Genomic DNA, 16,749 nt, shown 5'->3' with positions numbered 1-16,749 from the left:
CCCGTGTCACCTTGGCGTGTGCTACAAGAACCATGGCGAAGTGTGGGCTGCTTAAAGCGACACCAAGGTAGACATAGGATTAGACAATCTCCACATGATCCCCTCTATACGTGAAGCTCAATCTGGATGTGAAGGGGCGGGAGGTATTGAAGACCATTACCTTGGTTTTTTTTTTCCCAGGAAAAAGATCCTTCTATTAGTTAACGAAAAAACAGCCACAGAGGGCTAGATACAACCACGAAGGGCTAAATACAAACTCGCCTCATTTAAGGGCAGGAATCACATGATCATAAGGGGAAAGAGACGCTTCTCCTCCGGTTGGCCGATCTGTGAGGAGAAGGCTATCTCATACAGGGGGAGGGGAGGGGAACAACCACACAAGTGGCTATCTCATACAGGGGGAGGGAGGGGGGGGGGAACAACCACACAAGTGGTCTGTAATGTCAAATGGGGTCACCGCCTCTATCTATGAGGAAAGGGCTAGGCCTCCAAAGCCTCAAGAAAGCTTCCTGCCGCTTTCACATGCGGTTAGAACCTCCTTGTAACTTCCCCCACTGACCATGTAACTTCCCCCACTGACCACCGAGGGTGTGAATGATATCAAGCCATATGCTCCTGATGATCTCTACGGGCGGAGTGTGGGTACCCTTGATGGCCTTGTTACATCTAGCACGCCAAATGTGCCAAGCTGCTATGCTACTGCAAATATCCCATCTTTGGCATGAGCCTGGTCGCCAGTCGCGTGTAGGTGGGACTGTGATTGGTACTGCTACAATACGATGGTGAGAGACCTGAAGGCCTAGCCCCCCCCCATCCTCCTCATCATAAGCCCTGACCACTCCAGCCTCTGTGGCCCAAGCGACAGTGCCCCATATAATGATCCGGGTCGATGACCTGTCCATAGCAAAGATGCAGAGAATCCGCTGCCAAATCTGCTAAGCCTTTGGGCAATCCCAAAGGCAATGTCTAAGACTCTTGGGGGTGGCCACATCATTGCTTGCCTTAGCCCATCCCACCGCCTCCCAAAAAGAGATGCGATAAAAAATACTTCGTCCTTGAAGGAACCTGTTCACTGTATCAAGCAAAAAAGGCTGCAACCTCATTAATCAGAGTCTAGAAAAAAGGTTGCAACCTCATGCTCAGTGCCTGGCAAGAATTTTGTAGGCTGTCCCAAGCAATGTGATAGGTCTCCATTGGGCAATATTTATCTTATCACCACCTTTAGGAATAAGGTGGATAAAACCCTCGGTAAGGAAAGATGGCATAGTACCTTTGTTCCATATTTCGTGTAAAGACTATGTAATCTCTTCCCCGAAGTCATCCCAAAACCTCAGAAAGAAGGTAGGGGAAAGACCGTCATCCCTTGGGCATTTACCATGAGGTAATGCCAGTAGTGCCAGCCTGAACTCAATGGAAAAGAGGCCATCAAGTGAGGCACACATGTCATCCAAGATCAACTGAAGCAAGTAATCCTAGACCTTCTACTCCGCACTCTCTCTGTGGGGAATGAGCCTCTGCTAAGAGGAGGTGACGATAGAAGTGGGATGCAATACTCCCGGCCATATTAGGCTCCGAGTGGAGCACACCGAGAGTGTCCTGCAATTGTCTAACACTCTCTCCACTATGAGATGGACCATGAATAGCAAAGAAGTGTTTGTTGCATCTATCTCCCATCTGGATCCAGAAGGACTCCTACACATGATAGCGATACTATGCACGCTACTCCAAAGAGTGTTGCAACTCAGCCCTAACAGTGCATAAAGTGTCTACAATCCATGGTGCATCAGGATGCTTTTCATGTTCCCTCTGCAATGCAAATACCCTATGTCTGACAGCCGAGGTAGTTTCAAACGTACGAAACGTATGAAACGGCATGAGTTTAGTACGTGGTATAGAATGTTGCTGACCGATAAAGTACGTTACGTACTTTACAATGTTAAAATCATATATATGTGTGTGTCTGTGTGTGAGAGATTGCTCAAGAAAGCTCGAAGTCTATATCTAATATCCTTTGATAGACAAGGATTGATGTGTCAACACGTTACATTCTAGCATTTTCGCCTATCTAAGAATTTCAAAATTAGCACTCACAACATAAACAATGTCTAGACATACCCAAATACACCATGATTGGAATTTGACAATTCAAGTAGATAGTAGAAACAAATGATAAATCAAAATCAAATGAGAATGTCACATCTGTTTGATGTCATGAGCGCAAACGGGCTATACAAAGCGATCGCCGAACATAATAAATAGAAAAAAGGACACGAGGGAAGAAACCAAAACACAAACGTTTTTTAAGTTTGAAACGTTTGGAAACGTTTTTTAAGTTTGAAACGTTTGGAAACGTTCGGAATGTTGGGTTTTATGCTGTGTATGCACCCAGAGGAGTGCTAGTGATCATCAGTAGATTACTGGGGCACTTTTTACTTCAGTTAGTGGAGGTTTTTTCCCCAGTTTAGCTCAGTTTCACTTATATGCAGTTTATAAGTGTTTTGGTCCACCCGGCACATTTATGGCCGGACATGTGAACACTTATCTTTAGGGTCACTATCATGTGGCTATTGTACTTCACTTTTTCATCATTCAAGCAATAGACTGAAGTCGTGTTCTCTATGTGTGTTGGTTTCCACGCCTGTTTGTACCTTCTGTAAACCCTAACCCTAACACCCATTCCCTTCATTTGGTATCAGAGCATTGAAGCTTGCTCTGCCCTGCCCGTACATTGCCAGTGTTGTGCGCCGTACTGAGGTCTCAGCATCTGCTGCCCGTACACCCAGCCGTGCGCCGCCATCAGCTACAGCCGTGCGCCGTACAACATTCCGTACCTGACAGCGCCGTACTGCATTCTGCTCAGTCAGCGCTCGTGTACCAGCCCCGTATACCTAGTCTGCGCCGCCTGCAAATAGCTGCCTTCAGTACCCGTACTGTACCTGCAGCGCACGTGTATACTGTACCTGCTTCGAATGACTGCACCTGTCAGTATCAGTACCAGCTCTTGTCAACGCTGGTCGCCTTAGAGTACTCAGTCGACTGCTGCAACAGGCGCCCGTACAGTCAGCGCCAACCGTCACCTGCGCAGAGAATCGTACAGCATTCAGTGCTGCATACCTGGCGACTCTACTTGCTGAGATACGACTGTACCTGCTGTGACCTGCAACTACCAGAACCAGTAAACTGTACCTACTAGTACAGTCAACAGTACTTGTTCATTACTCAGTACAACTGTGGTAAGCATCACAAGTTTTGAATATTGGGCATTTTTATTTTCTCTGTGAAAATATACAGGCACGACAGGCAGATTTTCTAGCAAGGAATTATACAGGTTTTTTGCACAGTTTGGGTGCAGCAAATTTGGGCATTTTTGGGGCATTTTGGCATTGTGTACACCATTTGCTGCTCTACTCAGTCATTGGTGCATTGAGCTGCACATTCAGAGGATTGAGAGTGCAGGCATATTTGGGTGAACTGTATTCAGTGGAGTACAGTTATTATCAGGGTTTCTACTATTGGGTTTTTTGGTAAACAGGTACAACATTGTGCGTAAAGCATAATGGCAAATCAATAGCAAAGTGATGTATTCACATATTTGTCTAAGGAAGACAAATTGGATGGCACGAACTACTCCTTGTGGAGTTTTATGCTGAAAAATGTGCTTGTGGCAAAAGGTCTTTGGGATTTTGTTAGTGGTGATGAACCACGTCCAGGTCCATTGGCTCCAGAGACTCCTCCCCAAGGGGGTGCTCGTGGACGAGGACAACAGGTACAGGCTCCAGGACAGCCATTGCCTGTTCAAAGAACAAATGCTCAAAAGACATGGGATGCCAGGGATGCACAAGCTTTGTCACTCATTGCATTGTCAGTACAGAGGTCCATTATACCACATATTCGTTCAGCTGGCTCTTCACAGAATGCATGGGTGACTTTGGAGCAGATGTATGCTGCTGTAATGAGGCTAGGATCTCATTTTTGAAAAGAGAGCTAGAAAATCAGAAAATGAATGAAGGAGATGATATGTCTAGCCATTTAAACAAGCTGCAGGATTTGAGAGAACAACTCATCAATGTGGATGAGATTATTCCTGAGACACAGCTTGTGTCCACCATCTTGCACTCTTTGCCAAGATCTTACTTGGCTTTTCATACCTCTTTGAACCTCAGCATGAGGAATGCTGTTGAACCCCTCAAGTATCAGGAACTTGTTGCTCTCTTACTACAAGAGGAGCAAATGAGGAAGAATATGAATATGAACACAAATGCTGAACAAGCATTTACTACAGGTCAAAAGGGGAAAGGAAAATCTCAGCCAAAGAGTGCAAATCAAAATTCAGGTGATGGTGGTTCTTCACAGGATACCAAGAAAAGTGATGGACAGCCCAAGAAGAAGGGCAAATGTCATTACTGTAAGAAGCCAGGTCACTACATCACTGAATGTAGGAAGAGGATTGCCAAAGAGAAGGCAAAGGAAGCTGGGATGTCTGTTAATGATGCTTCTAAAGCTCCTCCAGAGACTGCTTCTTTTGTTGAGGACAGGGATTACTGTTTTTATACATGCAGCTATGATGCCTCTTGGTCTTCACAGGCACTCAGTTTGACAGAGCATGCATGTACTTGGTATTTTGATAGTGGTGCCTCAAAGCATATCACATCTTGTAGGGATTTGTTTAGTCATGTTGGCCCTGCCCCTGTTGGCAAAACTGTTCAGTGTGCCAACAATGCTTCATATCCAGTTCATGGCATTGGGGAGATTCAGCTCACAGCCATTGATGGCTCCATTCTCCGCCTTACAGATGCCTTATATGTACCAGGGATAAAGAAGAATTTGTTGTCCATTTCTTCTTTAGCACATTGTGGTATGCAAGTCCACTTTGATGATGATAAATGCATGGTCATAGACAAAGCTAATGCCTTGACCTTGATGCTTACTGGTACATTATGTCATGGACTTTATCAGTTGGATGCATTTCAGCCAGTGGATCAGTCTGCTTATCATGCATTCACTCTTACTCCAGCTATGGTTGATGCGGAGTTATGGCATGCTCGCATGGGGCATGTAAATTTTGGTAGTCTTATGCTTATGCAGAGACATAATATGTTTACAGATCTACCTCTCATGGAGAAGCCTCCAGATCACATTTGTGAAGGATGTATTTTGGGAAAAATGCACAGGTTTTCCTTCCCACGTGATCAGGCTCTAAGAGCAACTGCAAAGTTGCAACTTATACACAGTGATCTTTGTGGTCCCATGCAGACGAAGTCATTAGGTGGTTGCTTTTATTTTGCAACATTTATTGATGACTTCTCTCGTATATGCTGGGTCTATCCTTTGACACAGAAATCACAGGTATATGATGCATTTTTGGCCTTTGTAGCACTTGCTGAGACAGAGTCAGAATGCAAGGTGAAGACTCTCCGTTCTGACCGAGGGGGGGAATATATGTCACATATGCTGAATTCCTTTCTTGGGAGTAGAGGTATAAAACATCAGTATACTACTCCTTACACTCCACAGCAAAATGGGGTTGCAGAAAGGAAGAATCGGTCACTCATGGAGATGGCCAGATGTATGCTAAAGGCAAAAAGGCTACCACATATCTTTTGGGTGGAAGCAGTAATGTGTGCTTGTCATATTTTGAATCGATGTCCCACAAAGGCATTGGTTTCTATTACTCCTTTTGAGGCTTGGCATGGCCGCAAGCCTTCTGTATCGCATTTTCGTATCTTTGGGTGTCTTGCATATGCACACATACCCAAAGAGTTGAGGAGGAAGCTGGATGATAAAGCCACAAAATGCATTTTTGTTGGGTATAGCCGTGAGAGCAAGGGCTACAGGTTATATGACCCACTATCCAGGAAGATATTCACTAGTCGGGATGTGATTTTTGATGAAATATCAGAAATATCCATGGTTGGTTATGAGGCAAATCAGGCTGAAAATGATGTGTTTGAAGGTCTACTACCCATGGAGTTTCATTCCACAGTTGGTGATCCAACTCATGAGGGTACAGGACAGCCAGCAAATGATGTAGGTGGTGTAGAAATTCAGCAGCCAAATGAGCCAGAAGCTGAACCAAATATGGGGCAGCAGGCATCACAGGTCAGACATATACCTAGATGGTATTTGAGGACATTACAGGACAGCCATTTAGAGGGTCCTCTTGCTGGTCGTACTCGTAGGGAGACAAGGACCAATGAGCATGCACACATCATGGATTTGAATCTGGTTATGGCAGCCAGTTTATAGGATGATGATGAGCCTGATTCATTTGTGGATGCACGAGATAATGTGCATTGGAACAAAGCCATGCAGGATGAGTTTGATTCTATTAAAAAGAATCAAACATGGGATTTGGTTGATCTGCCCAAAGGCAAGAAAGCAATTGGTACTAAATGGGTCTATAAGTTGAAAAGACATGCAGATGGATCCATTGACAGGTACAAAGCCCGTCTAGTTGCAAAGGGCTATGCACAGAAAAAGGGCATTGATTATGAGGAGACATTTGCTCCTACATCCCGTATGTCGACACTTAGGTGTGTCATTGCATTGGCTGCACATCGTGGTTGGGTTGTTCACCAGTTGGACATAAAGACTGCATTCCTACATGGGGACCTCGAGGAGGAAGTTTATGTATTTCAGCCCATGGGATTTGCAGAACATGGTCATGAGGGGAAAGTTTGCAGGCTGAAAAAGGCCTTGTATGGTTTGAAACAAGCTCCACGAGCTTGGTATGCAAAAATAGATGCTTTTCTACTCACTCAGGGATTTGTGAACAGTCCATCAGAGGCCACTCTGTATGTAAAGAAAGAAGAGACAGATCTGCTGGTCATCAGTCTTTATGTGGATGATCTCTTGCTCATGGGATCAAATGATGACAAAATTGCAGCTTTTAAGGAGATACTGCAACAGACATTTGACATGTCTGACTTGGGCCTTGTACATTACTATTTGGGCATACAGTTTGTGCAGGATAACAGAGGCATTGGGTTGTTGCAATCACGTTATGTTGCTAAACTTATGGAGAAGTTTAAATTTCAGGATTGCAAGCCTATTAGTACTCCTATGGAGCTTGGGATGAAACTGTCACTACAAGATGACAATGTTTCCTTTGATGCCACTACATATGCTCAGGCTGTTGGGTGCCTTATTTACTTGTGTAATACAAGGCCAGATATTCAGTATGCAGTCTCTCAGTTGAGCAGATTCATGCACAGCCCACGGTTGTCACATTGGCAAGCTGTGAAGCGTGTATTCCGTTATTTGCAGGGTACCTTGTCTCTTGGATTGCTTTATCCTGAGGGGGGTGACATGCAGTTACACGCTTACAGTAATTCAAATTGGGCTGGTGATTTTGATACCAGACATTCCACTAGTGGAAATTGTTTCTTTCTTGGCTCTTCATGCATTTCTTGGCTAAGCAAGAAACAGACCACAGTGGCCACTTCGTCTTGTGAGGCAGAGTACAGAGCAGCCTACACTACTACTGTTGAGTGTGTTTGGCTGCGTCGTCTCATGACTGATATGGATATTTCAGTGGAGGAGCCTACACCTATCTATACTGATAGTCAGAGTGCCATTGCTGTGGCCAGGAATCCTGTGTTTCATGCTCGCACGAAACACATTGAGATTCACTATCATTTTGTTCGGGAGAGACTCCAGGCAGGAGATATCAGTCTGATCTACTGTCCTACAGATCAGAATGTGGCAGACATCTTCACCAAGGCATTACCACGTCCGAAATTTGAAGCATTCCGCAATGCTTTGAATTTGTTTCCTTTTGGTGGATGATGTACAGTGATAACATATCACTCCAGGGGGGTTTGTTGGGTTTTATGCTGTGTATGCACCCAGAGGAGTGCTAGTGATCATCAGTAGATTACTGGGGCACTTTTTACTTCAGTTAGTGGAGGTTTTTCCCCCAGTTTAGCTCAGTTTCACTTATATGCAGTTTATAAGTGTTTTGGTCCACCCGGCACATTTATGGCCGGACATGTGAACACTTATCTTTAGGGTCACTATCATGTGGCTATTGTACTTCACTTTTTCATCATTCAAGCAATAGACTGAAGTCGTGTTCTCTATGTGTGTTGGTTTCCACGCCTGTTTGTACCTTCTGTAGACCCTAACCCTAACACCCATTCCCTTCACGGAAGTCCAAAAAGTACAAATAATAATAAACAGGTTTTAAATGCAACCTTGCTGACAGCTCTCTCTCTATCAATGACCTCTTGTCTCCTCGCCAAGGCATTACGGGCAACACAAGACCTCCAAACATCCACCACCTTCCGTGAAAACTCTGCATTTGAGTCAAAAGACTCAGCAATGTGCACATGGGGAGGAGAACTCTGACTCCCTCGATCTCCGATGCATAGCACCCACTAGGCAATGGTCAGATTTTTAAAAAAATTATGTTTTTAGGAAAGAGACTATAAGTATGAAAAAAGGCATACAACAATCATGTCTATAAGCCGGAATAGATAGAATCACCCCAATATTTAAGGTGATCTCAACCATTGAGGAGCATCATGGTGCCATGAAAGATTTTTGAGGTGCGAGGAGCTATGACCATAGTACTATCTGACAATGGTCAGATTTTGAGGTGCCAAGTGCTATGGGTGCATAACCACCTCTGTCAAGAACCCACTCATCAACATAGAGGCGTTCTAATCGGGCACCTACATCTCTTCTTCTGTTGGTCCAGGAGAAGAGCAACGAGTTTGGCCTCTTGTGGATGTCATCCTCTCCAACCACAATCCCTGCCATGTGTAGAAAGAATAAATGTCTTCCAAGCTGCCCTCTCTAAGGGATGAACAATGCCCTCATTAACCCCTTTTTTATCAGCAGGTTGCTCCACCATGTTGAAGTCCTCTCCACAATCCAATAGAGTTCGTAAAAAAAAGATATCCTCTCGCCTCAAAGAGTAGGGGCATACACATTCAAAATGCCAAGTTTCATCCCATCTTGCATAAGAATGACCAATTGTGCTCTAGCAAGTCGAACTAGAAAACTTCCTGATCTAACTTTAGAGGTGTAGTTTGACAATGCTTTGAAAGAAAAAACTTGAAATATCAAAATATATTGTGTCATTATGTGCAGAATGGTCACTTGGGGTCTGTCTATGTGCAGAATGGTCACTTGGAGTCTGTCTATAGTATTTTAACGGATCATTTCTAAACCCTCCCCTACAAGCTTGAGCAAAAGCTAAACCTGCAACAAATAAAAAGAAAAGCTTTCATTTTCTGTGAAACCATGATCATGGAGGATTCGGTTTCTTGTCTTGTGGCAGATCAGGTACAGTGACAACGCCCCACTTGTATTAAAAGGCATAACTTGCACTTTTGGAGGTGGCCAAAAGATTGGAATTGTGGGTCGTACTGGAAGTGGAAAGACAACTCTGATAAGTGCCCTGTTCCGGCTCGTTGAGCCTGCAGATGGGAGCATTTGCATTGATGGTGTGGACATTACCTCTGTAGGATTGCAAGACCTGCGCCTGAGGTTGGGCATAATACCACAAGATCCCGTGCTTTTCCGAGGCACAGTGCGAAGTAACCTTGATCCCTTGAAGCATTATTCCGATTCAGATATCTGGCAGGTAATGTGCTTCAATGCCATGCAAACTTCCGTATCGTTGTGCTAAATTTTACTTGTCTAATGAGGTAATTAAGAACTGCAGGCGCTTGATAAAAGCCAGCTCGGAGATATTGTCCATGGGCTGCCGCTAGGTCTTGATTCTCCTGGTATGAGCTTTTCTTCTTAAATCCCTAGATCGCAACTACGAAAACATCTACTTTACCAATCGTGGAAAAATGCAGTTACCGATGATGGTGCAAACTGGAGTGCGGGACTGCGGCAGCTGTTCTGTCTTGGCAGGGTTCTGCTTAAGCAAGCCCGTGTCCTGGTTTTGGATGAAGCAACAGCCTCAGTTGACTCTGCGACGGACGCACTACTGCAGAAGGTGATAAGGGAGCAGTTCTCTTCCTGCACAGTGTTGACCGTAGCTCACAGAATACCAACAGTCATCAACAGCGACATGATTGTGGGTCTGCAAGACGGTAAAACTTGGATGCTTGTTCCCTCTGTTTTAATTCTTACTGTTTTGTTCAGTTTTAGTCAACTGCTGCATGCGGTAATGAGCTCCCACCTTTGATCAATGTGTCTGCAAGGAACATGGAATCACCAATGCGGAGACAGCAGTAAGGGCTGCAATCCAAGAGTGAGTGGGGTTTGTGTCTGTAGCCCATGCAAACTTTGAGGGATAGGGGTCAATGTTGTGGAAGCCCACTATCCATACCCTCTCTTTAGGAGGAGCAAGGTAACCCTCTTCGAAAGAGACAATAGACTGCATCTTGAGAAGAATGAGAGGAAGAGAGTGAGCTTAGCTCCTTGCAAACAAACAAACACACACACACACAAGAGTAAACAAGCACACAAGAGAGATGGATGGTTGAAATCTTCTTCAATCTCTTCTTTTCTTTACAACCATAATATACTATTAAGGGAAAGTACTCTCTTACTAAAACATACAAGGTCGGTCCGGCATGTGAACCCAATTACATAAGTTGGCACTATAACTATGCCATAACTCTAGAAAACCAAAATGGTTGTCACTCACTCACCACAGAGCCTGTAAAGCACTGGTGGCATATCACCCATAATCTCACCAACCATGCCAATGGCATAAAGTATAGAGCTGTCATCTTGGCATGTCATCCATATCTACACTAGTTGAGCTCGATATCTCAACACTCCCTCTCGAGCTCAGCTCCATAAGTAGGGTGTTGAACCTGCGGAGTTTCTCTATATCCAATGTCTTTGTGAAGATATCTGCTGCGTGATTATCTGTGTTGTCATATACCAAATCCACATCACTTGCTAGAACCTTCTTCCTCACAAAGTGATAATGCACTTCAATGTGCTTGGTCCTAGCATGATACACTAGGTTACTTGCCAAATGTATACTTGCAAATATGGGTTCACCTATCTCTGCAAGTAGCGTCTAAAACCAAGCTACCTCACTTGTTGCCATAGCAGCGTCCTTGTACTACTTGACAAAGTAACCATTGGTTGCTACTCTAACTAACGACACTCCCAAAAGAAAACATAAAGCAGCTAAGACACTACCAACCCAATCTGCATGTGTACATTGTCTATATACATGTATCTGTACTGTGGACTTTATACTTGAGTATCCTTCTACCCGCATCAAGTGTGGCATCCTCACAGGACGGGGGACAAAGATCGCTTACATCGGCATACCAAAAGGACCCCCCCTCCCCCCCAAAAAAAAAAGGTGGCAAAAAGGAGGAGCCTTTTATAGCAAACAAGGCGTTACAAAATCCAAAAGGATCCAAAAATATATAACTCAGATTTTAGGGGCTACAGAGGCAGAGAACCCAACGTATACAACTGAAAAGATACAACTCAACACATACAAAAAGATAAACTCCCCGCATGGTACAACGTCAAATATGATCTGATGTGGTCTTCTTGCGTTGATGTTTCCAAGGTTCCAACACTTGATGATCAACCCTCCCAAAGTGAGGATGTGTGTTCAAACCTACTCACATAAAATAATAATTTTCAAAAAATGGCATAAATTTTTTTTGCTAGGCACATCTGAACCAACCTAAGTAAAGTGCTATGAAAATTTCTCCCTCCTTCTCTCTCTCTCTGAAGCCATGAGATCCGAGGGAGGCACCACTGCTTGTTCCATGAAGGCTTTGGACCTTTGCGTCGGATCATGGACTTTGAGGACCAAAGGTGCTTAGGGCTCTTCATACTTGAGCTTAGATGCTAGAGAGAGAGCCTATTGAGGGACAGGAGGGCAGTGGGACCAGAGCCGCCTAGATAGAGAGCCCTCACAGATTTTTTCAAAGCCAACACTGTAACCCCACCAGTCTCTACTCCCCCATCTACAGGCCTACCTGGCAGACCACCCTCCAGAGGAGTCACCCTGGATAGAGCCATTGCCATTTGTAGAACGAGACGCCCACGACCACGAAGATCGCGTCCACGACTCACTCACCATCGGTAGATTCGAGCCATCATTGCCCGCCCCACCGGAGGAGTTTACCGCGACGATTAAGCGGTTCAGCTTTCAGCTCCTCTTAGCTCTCTTAGGATGTTACTATTTTCATTCTTTCTTTTAGATTTGTTATGATGAGACATCATTATCATCATCAGTTGTACCTTGTTTGTTTTGGTTTCATGGGCCATTTCGGCCTTTAGGAGACGTTAATCTCTCTCTCTCTCTCTCTCTCTCTCTCTCTCTCTCTCTCTCTACTTTTCAGAGCATCGCCATAGCCTACCTTCCATAAGACAAACAAAAAAGTCAATGTATCTCATTACACGCGCTTGCAAAAAAATTAAAAATGACAAGTTTTAAAATTGGCAAATTCATCCTTTGCAACCTCTTAGACAAGCTAAAAAGGTAGTGTATCACTACAAGTGCTTGCAAAAAAACCTACAAACTATAGACATGAAACTTTCTCAGTTTCATGTGCAAAGCGTAATCCTGGAAGTCTTGAGAGTTACATAATTAGTTATAGTTTAGTCCCAATTCTCAAAATGTTTTGAGAAACACCTAAAATATTTTGAAGGTTTGATTTGTCAAGAACTGTTTGATTTGTCAAGAACTGTTTGAAGGTTTGATTTGTCGAGAAATGTTTTTCATGAACCCAATGTCTTACCTTTAAATGCCACAAGGGTATGTAATTGTTGGAAGAGTCAAGAGAAGAGCAAGTAATTATATATTATCATCTTTTTCTCATTTTGAATAGTGTTGGAAACTTTGAACTTTTCAATTAAAAGAAGTTATAAATGCAAAAAAATGATTTGTATTTATGAATAAAACATTAACATGAAAATGCTAAGTAAAATCATTAAGTGCATCTGTGTGGGATTAATACACTACTCGTTAACTTAAAGGAAATCTTGATTGCAGCTCAGGCCACCCACCATTTTAGAACTCCAAGGTTCTTCTATACGTATTAGTACATATCCACTATAAAAATAGCATGCTTATAAGATTTGGTCCCACTCTCTACAATCATCAATAGAGAATTTGAACATTTTGCACTAGTGTCCACACATTTAGGAGTATTTAGCTAGCTCACATGTGAGAATGTATACATCGCATGATACATGAGTGAATTATGAAAGAGAAGATGCATTTAATTGTATGCTTGTACATGTGTGGGGTGTGAACACTACTTGTGTAAATGTGTGTAATAGATGCTCCAATTTATTTCTATATCTAATGATTTCTACTTTCAAATACAAATTATCTTGAGGAGAACTTACTTTTTTCTATATTTTTCTAATTGCTAATGTAAAAGAAATTATATGAAATCTTTTTCACATTGATTTGTTTAATGCAAATAATGTGTGATATGTTGCCCTCCTGCAGGGTATATGATTGAGTTTGATGCGCCTCAAAAGTTAATGGAGAGGAGATCTACATTGTTTGCAAGTCTAGTAGCAGAATATTGGGCCCAATCAAGTCATAAATCTCGAGAAAATCTTGCACAATATATAGCTTCAATTTAATGCTTGAAGAATTAAAAGGTTTAAATGTTTTCTAGTTCAAAATGTAATAAATTGTGAGGTGTTTCCAAGGCTATCACAAAAGTTTGAAGTATGCACATTGATGGATTTTCCAGAAGGTTTGCTCCAGTTTTGTTAACAAGAGAAGTTGTAGAGACTTTTTCAAAGTAAGCAATTGAAATAAAACTTGTTATATTTTCTTGGTTAGTTTTTTAAAGTCAAACTGATAACTTTTTTAAATTCTTAGTTAGTTCTTCTGTCTTTTCATGTTTTTTTTAAATAAAAAAGCAATTGAATTTAATAAATATAAGCCATTTTGTTTAAAGAATCCACGAATACACGTTGTTTTTAGATTATTCTCCCTTATAATTTTTCATTGAGGTACTTAATGTGAATGATGTTAGCTCACAGAAGGAGTTGGACTCTCACACACAATGCTCAAAGACAAGAGCACGTAGGTGTAGAGTGAGAGACATTGGCAAGCTCAAAGGAGAGAGATGACCCTTTCTACAAGTACAAATGAGAACCAATTCTAAACTATGAATGAGATTGCTTATATACTAGCTAACCCTAGGTGTCCATTCACACGTGAATGGCCATGAAGAAAAACCCAGTGGGATAAAAGTGCCTATATCCTAAGTACACAGCCTCATAGTATAGTACTACATACCTCTCTATAGAACAAATGTGAGGTTTATAGAAAGTCTCTGAACGGGAAGAGGCCCAAAGCTTTACGGGCCTCAAACTTTTCACGCGATAAAGCTTTAGTAAAAAGATCTACTGTACTACAATAGATCAAATTGATCTCTCATGCATGGATCTCTCTCTAACATAGAGGTAATGCACTTCAATGTGCTTTGTCTTGGCATGAAAGAAAGAATTCCTTACAACTCCCATTGCGCTCTAACTATCAGTGATAATAGGAGTAGAGGTGTCTGAAGAGACACAAAGATCCTCCATCAATCTTCTCAACCATACACATTTAACTATCATTGTGAATGTTGCTCTCTGTATTCAGCTTCACACGACGATGTAGCCACAATTGTTTACTTCTCTTATTGAGCCAAGAGATGTACAAACTGCTAAGAAAGAAGTAGTTTATGGACTGTCATGTATCGTAATTACCTATTTAGTCAGAATCACTGAAGGCCTATGGTTGTAATCACCCCCCTTGGCATAATACAATCCAAGATCTTGAGTACCTTGCAAGCATTAAAATTTTTCATATTGAACCTTTTGAGCCGTGCCTTGACGTATTTTGATTGCTTAATGACTATACCATTATCTTGCTGAATAAGCTGCATATCTAAGTAGTAGTGCAAAGACAAAGATCTGACATCTCAAATTTAAGGCAAGGTTAGTCTTAAAAGCTGTAATGGAATCCTCATTGGTGCCTATCACTAGCATGTCATCTACATAGAGAGAGAGAATGACAAGAAGCAAATCCTTTTTGTTCTTCTTCACATATAAACTTCACATATAAAGTGCTTTCCATAGGACTGTTTTGAAATCCCTGTCTAGTTAAATAGGCATGATGCTTATGGTACCAAGCTCTTGGAGCTTGTTTTTAACTATATAAAGCTTTATTAAGTTTGCATACCTTCTATTCTTGACCAAGTTGGGAAAATTTGGCTGGTTGATTTACATAAACTTCTTTCTACAAGTCACCATTTAAGAATGATGTTTTAATGTCCAATTGGTACACTTTCTATCCACGATGGGTTGCCAAAGCAATATCCATATGTGGTCATATGGGAGTTAGTGCGCTAGCCAATGCCTGCTTCAATCGATCATATGCTTCCTGGCATTCCTCAGTACATTCAAAGACAATGAGTAGCTTGTATAATGGCCTAGCGATTTCATCATAGAAGATTATGAAGCAACGGTAATACCCAACGTGGCCCATAAATCTTTGCACACCTTTGTAATTAGTGGGTGGTGGCAATTTCAAGATCAACTTGACCTTGCTGTCATCTGTGGATATACCGTTCTTAGAGACAATGTGTCCCAATATCACACCATGTTTGACCCAAAATTGGCACATTAAAGGGTTTAGGGATATACGATATAATCGACATCGTTCAAACACCTTCCTTAAGCAAGCCAGATGGTCTGTCCATTGAGAGTGTGCACACAGATCATCAATGAATACCTCCAACCACTTCTGCAAGTAGTCTTTGAAGGCTGTGCACATTAATCGTTGGAATGTTGGGACATTGGTGAGAATGGTGGAATGTCGTTGGAATGTTGTTGGCACATTAACTCTTTTTACCGTCACTCGGACCACTTTTTGTTCATCAACTGTGTAGGTTTTGAAGTGGTATGGTACTGAAAGCAAGTTTGGTTTATCCTTATTCTCACTTTTTATTTTAGCCATAACTTTTATGGCCTCTCGCTCAGCTTCTACCAACGCTTTGTTTCATTTTCGGCGCCCAGCTTTCGTAAGCTTAGGCGTTTTTGGTTCTTGAAGGATGACTTCCTCCTTATGTTTCCCTTCAAGTGATATCTTACTCAATTCTTGAAGGATGACTTCCTCCTTATGTTTCCCTTCAAGTGATATCTTACTCACCCCAATCCTTAGAAAACGCGTTGTGTACCTTAGTGGCTTCGAGGTATCTTAGCCACTGGGCATCCGTGGGTTTTCTTCATAGTAGAGCATTTTGTCGAGCAATATATCGTTTTTGCTTTCGCCATCTTCTAAGGCGTTGGGCACTGGTACGGTCTTGTGATCGAGTCCCTTCTATGCTAGAGAACTCCTCTTCTGATTCCTCATCAATGGTTTTCCAATTGACCATACAGATAGAGGTAGTGGGAACAGTTCCAGATTCCACATATTGGGTTCCTCAAGGTTGCATCACATCTATGGTAGCTAGCACATGCATCTAGTTTTCACTGAATCCGGAGGAGAAAGTGATGCATACATTTCTGTTTCCTCTTTCTCTTTGGAACTTTCCACCATGGGCTAGCATATTTGTACAGATGTGGTCTACTTGGTTGTGACCGAATCATTACCAAACAGTTGCCCTTCCATGGGGTGTGCTCTCCACGTTCTCAGATCTATCTTTAAAATTTGTAAATCCCTACGCACATACACATGATCTAATGCCCAATCATGCACCAATTTGCATTCCCTTATGAAGGGTCTCCCCAATATTATGTCATATGAGTCTGGTCGGTGCAAGAGGTCCATTACTACAAATGTAT

The 16,749-nt window shown here is 42.4% G+C and overlaps 1 protein-coding gene across 9 annotated transcripts in view; it reads left to right on the top strand.

Moving 5' to 3' along the window:
- Positions 1 to 13,752, top strand: part of LOC147619007 (ABC transporter C family member 8-like) — a 41,085-nt gene extending 27,333 nt beyond the window's left edge. For 6 of the 9 annotated variants that reach the window (XM_086774220.1, XM_086774219.1, XM_086774221.1 and 3 more), the window contains 4 exons: positions 9,287 to 9,592; positions 9,674 to 9,737; positions 9,813 to 10,052; positions 13,409 to 13,752. In XM_086774220.1, the coding sequence (XP_086630346.1) occupies positions 9,287 to 9,592; positions 9,674 to 9,737; positions 9,813 to 10,052; positions 13,409 to 13,548 (750 nt within the window). In that variant the 3' untranslated portion in view covers positions 13,549 to 13,752. The remainder of the gene's footprint in view (positions 1 to 9,286; positions 9,593 to 9,673; positions 9,738 to 9,812; positions 10,053 to 13,408) is intronic. The other 3 variants (XR_015262008.1, XR_015262007.1, XM_086774224.1) reach the window with 2 other exon arrangements.
- Positions 13,753 to 16,749: the final 2,997 nt, after the last annotated feature.

Source organism: Cibotium barometz, chromosome 34 (assembly GCF_041138505.1).
Source record: "Cibotium barometz isolate CiBa-2024 chromosome 34, ASM4113850v1, whole genome shotgun sequence".
In the NCBI taxonomy this organism is placed as follows: Eukaryota; Viridiplantae; Streptophyta; class Polypodiopsida; order Cyatheales; family Cibotiaceae; genus Cibotium; species Cibotium barometz.
The sequence above is the reverse complement of the archived record's forward strand: the minus strand, read 5'-3'. Positions and strand labels throughout refer to the sequence as shown.